We start from the raw sequence: 2,291 nt of genomic DNA on the forward strand, positions 1-2,291 counted from the left end.
AATTTTAGAAATTAAATGCGTCGAAAAAGTGCGCATCCATAGTGTTGTGTGAACGCAGGGATACGTGGTTGGGGTGGTGCGTATACGTGGCAATGCACATCGTAGATTACACAGAATATCGCTTACTTTTTGCCAATATCACTAAAAAGCAGCTTTCCTCAGGCTGCGATAAAAAAAAAGAAAAACGTGATCGACACCACCGAAAATGATTCTCAGCTGTGTAATCTGCTGCATACTCCCACGTCATCACTGAATCGCGTAACATTATATAGACCCTTCAGAAGACACTCGAAGTAGCAGGCTTGCTACTAAGAAACAAAAATTATATTTTACTCTTTTTCGCAAGCCCTAACTCGCCACATATATGTGGCGCTAGATGTGGTAGACGTGTTGTGGCTCAGACGCCATACTTTTATTCCATCGCACGCGCACTTCTTCATCGTCGACTTCTCCTACCATGGGTTCATGTGTCACATATATAACTCTCTTCAAAGGTACGCGCTAACTTTCTTTTGGAGACCATTATTATTGGAGGCGCGACTCTCCAAAATAAAGTTAACGTGTATTTTTAAAGAGAGTTATATATGCGGCAAATCATGACTCAGCCAAAACTGTAACGGGCTTTTTTTTTTCTTTTTTTGCCTAGAGTGTGCAGTATTGGTTCTCAGCGCAACAAAGAACATATACTTTGTAGTCGCTGCTCCCCATTAAAACGAATAAAGTGATTTCTGTTTTATATAATTTTGTGTTTTGTATCCTAAATGGCGCCACGAGCGATGTGAAATGCGAAACTTCCCATAGGCTCAATGGCTCGAACCACCATATTCCATGTATCGGAACCCGAACCTGGCATTGGTCAAAATCCGGTAAAGAAACGAACTAATAAATGGTGCTCTGTGTATCGCGTTGCAGAGTACCGCAAGCTCAGTGAAGCGAGCAGCTTGTTTAGGTTCACAGTTTACATTTTGCAGAGGATAATGCAGCCCCAGAACGCTGTACTACTTTCCTTAAAGGTACTTCTAATCCTCGCCGCGGGAACTCGCGCGGTATGTTGCGGTATGTTTCCTCTTGTAGGTTCCAGGTGGCGCGTCGGTTCGCTAAGCTCCGCAGATCAAGTACACAACCCTCCAACAAAACCGCCGGAGCCAAGTGGTCATCTTCGAGTTGTGTATCTCTCCCTCAGCGGAGGCTGCCAGAGTCCTATTGAGCTCTGTACGCCTTTGTTGCAAGATCGGGCTTTTAGGGGCGAAGCTCCTTATAGCATCACCTGGTCGGTCGTCGCTCCATCCGGCGTTCCCCCGCCGTCGCGTCTCCCGTGTCATTCAATAGATGGCGCTGTCCCATAGAGATGTCCCATAGAGATGCACGCGAGGTCTCTCTCGCTAGCTCACTCCTATGGCGGAACACCCGTGCCCTGGAGACTGCCGGGCTTGGTATATGCCGATGATATTGTTCTAATGGCTGACAATGTGGGAGACCTGCAGCATCTCGTCTCACTATCAGCAAATCACCTGAGCAAACTCGGATTGCGCTTCAACGCCAAGAAATCAGCGGTGCTGGTGTTCGCAGGCACGGACACATCTGCGGTGGTGTCGCTGCCGGAGGGTGGGCAGATTCCGTGGAGAGATGAGTACAGGTACCTCGGTGCACAACTGAGCACATCGAGCCATGTCCTAGACATCCACGAGGAAAACATCCGTCAGACATCACGCAAAGCGGCGAACGTGTTGCGCAAGCGAAGTCTCTGGGGCTGCAACCGCTTCCTGCTGGTCCGAAAAATGTGGAAGTGTGTGCACGTCCCATGCCTCTCGTTTGCCAATGCTGTGCTGACCTTCCAGTCAGGAACTAGACAGTGACTGGAGCGAGGGCAGCGGGAGGTTGGTCGACTGGCGTTGGGCTGCCACGGACAAGTTGCCATAGAGGCCATTCAAGGAGACGTGGGGTGGTCGTCGTATGAGGCTAGAGAAGCCAGGAGCAAGATCGCCTACGAGGGCCGCCTGCGTCTCATGAACGACCGCAAGTGGGCACGGCGCTTGTTCCGCTACACACACACGACCGGAACGAGGACTGAATGGGCTGCGAGGTTGCACACCCTCCGCCGAAAGTTCGGGTTCTTCGCGAAGCCCGTGACGGCAACCAGGGAGTGCCAATGGGCTCGGGCCGTTCAAGAACAAGTACGGGAAGAAGAAAACGGAAAGTGGAGGAAGGCGATGTGTTCCAAGACAACATTGACGGAGTACCGCAAGCACAAAAGTGTTATAGAAAAGGAACGCATCTACGACACAAATGGG

The 2,291-nt window shown here is 50.2% G+C and overlaps 1 protein-coding gene across 1 annotated transcript; it reads left to right on the forward strand.

Moving 5' to 3' along the window:
- The first annotated feature begins 1,361 nt into the window (after positions 1–1,361).
- Positions 1,362–1,856, forward strand: LOC119397667 (uncharacterized). Its single transcript, XM_037665090.1, has one exon. It carries the CDS (start codon positions 1,362–1,364, stop codon positions 1,854–1,856), a length of 495 nt encoding a protein of 164 aa, XP_037521018.1.
- Positions 1,857–2,291: the final 435 nt, after the last annotated feature.

The sequence above is a fragment of the Rhipicephalus sanguineus genome, chromosome 6, assembly GCF_013339695.2.
Source record: "Rhipicephalus sanguineus isolate Rsan-2018 chromosome 6, BIME_Rsan_1.4, whole genome shotgun sequence".
Taxonomy (NCBI): domain Eukaryota; kingdom Metazoa; phylum Arthropoda; class Arachnida; order Ixodida; family Ixodidae; genus Rhipicephalus; species Rhipicephalus sanguineus.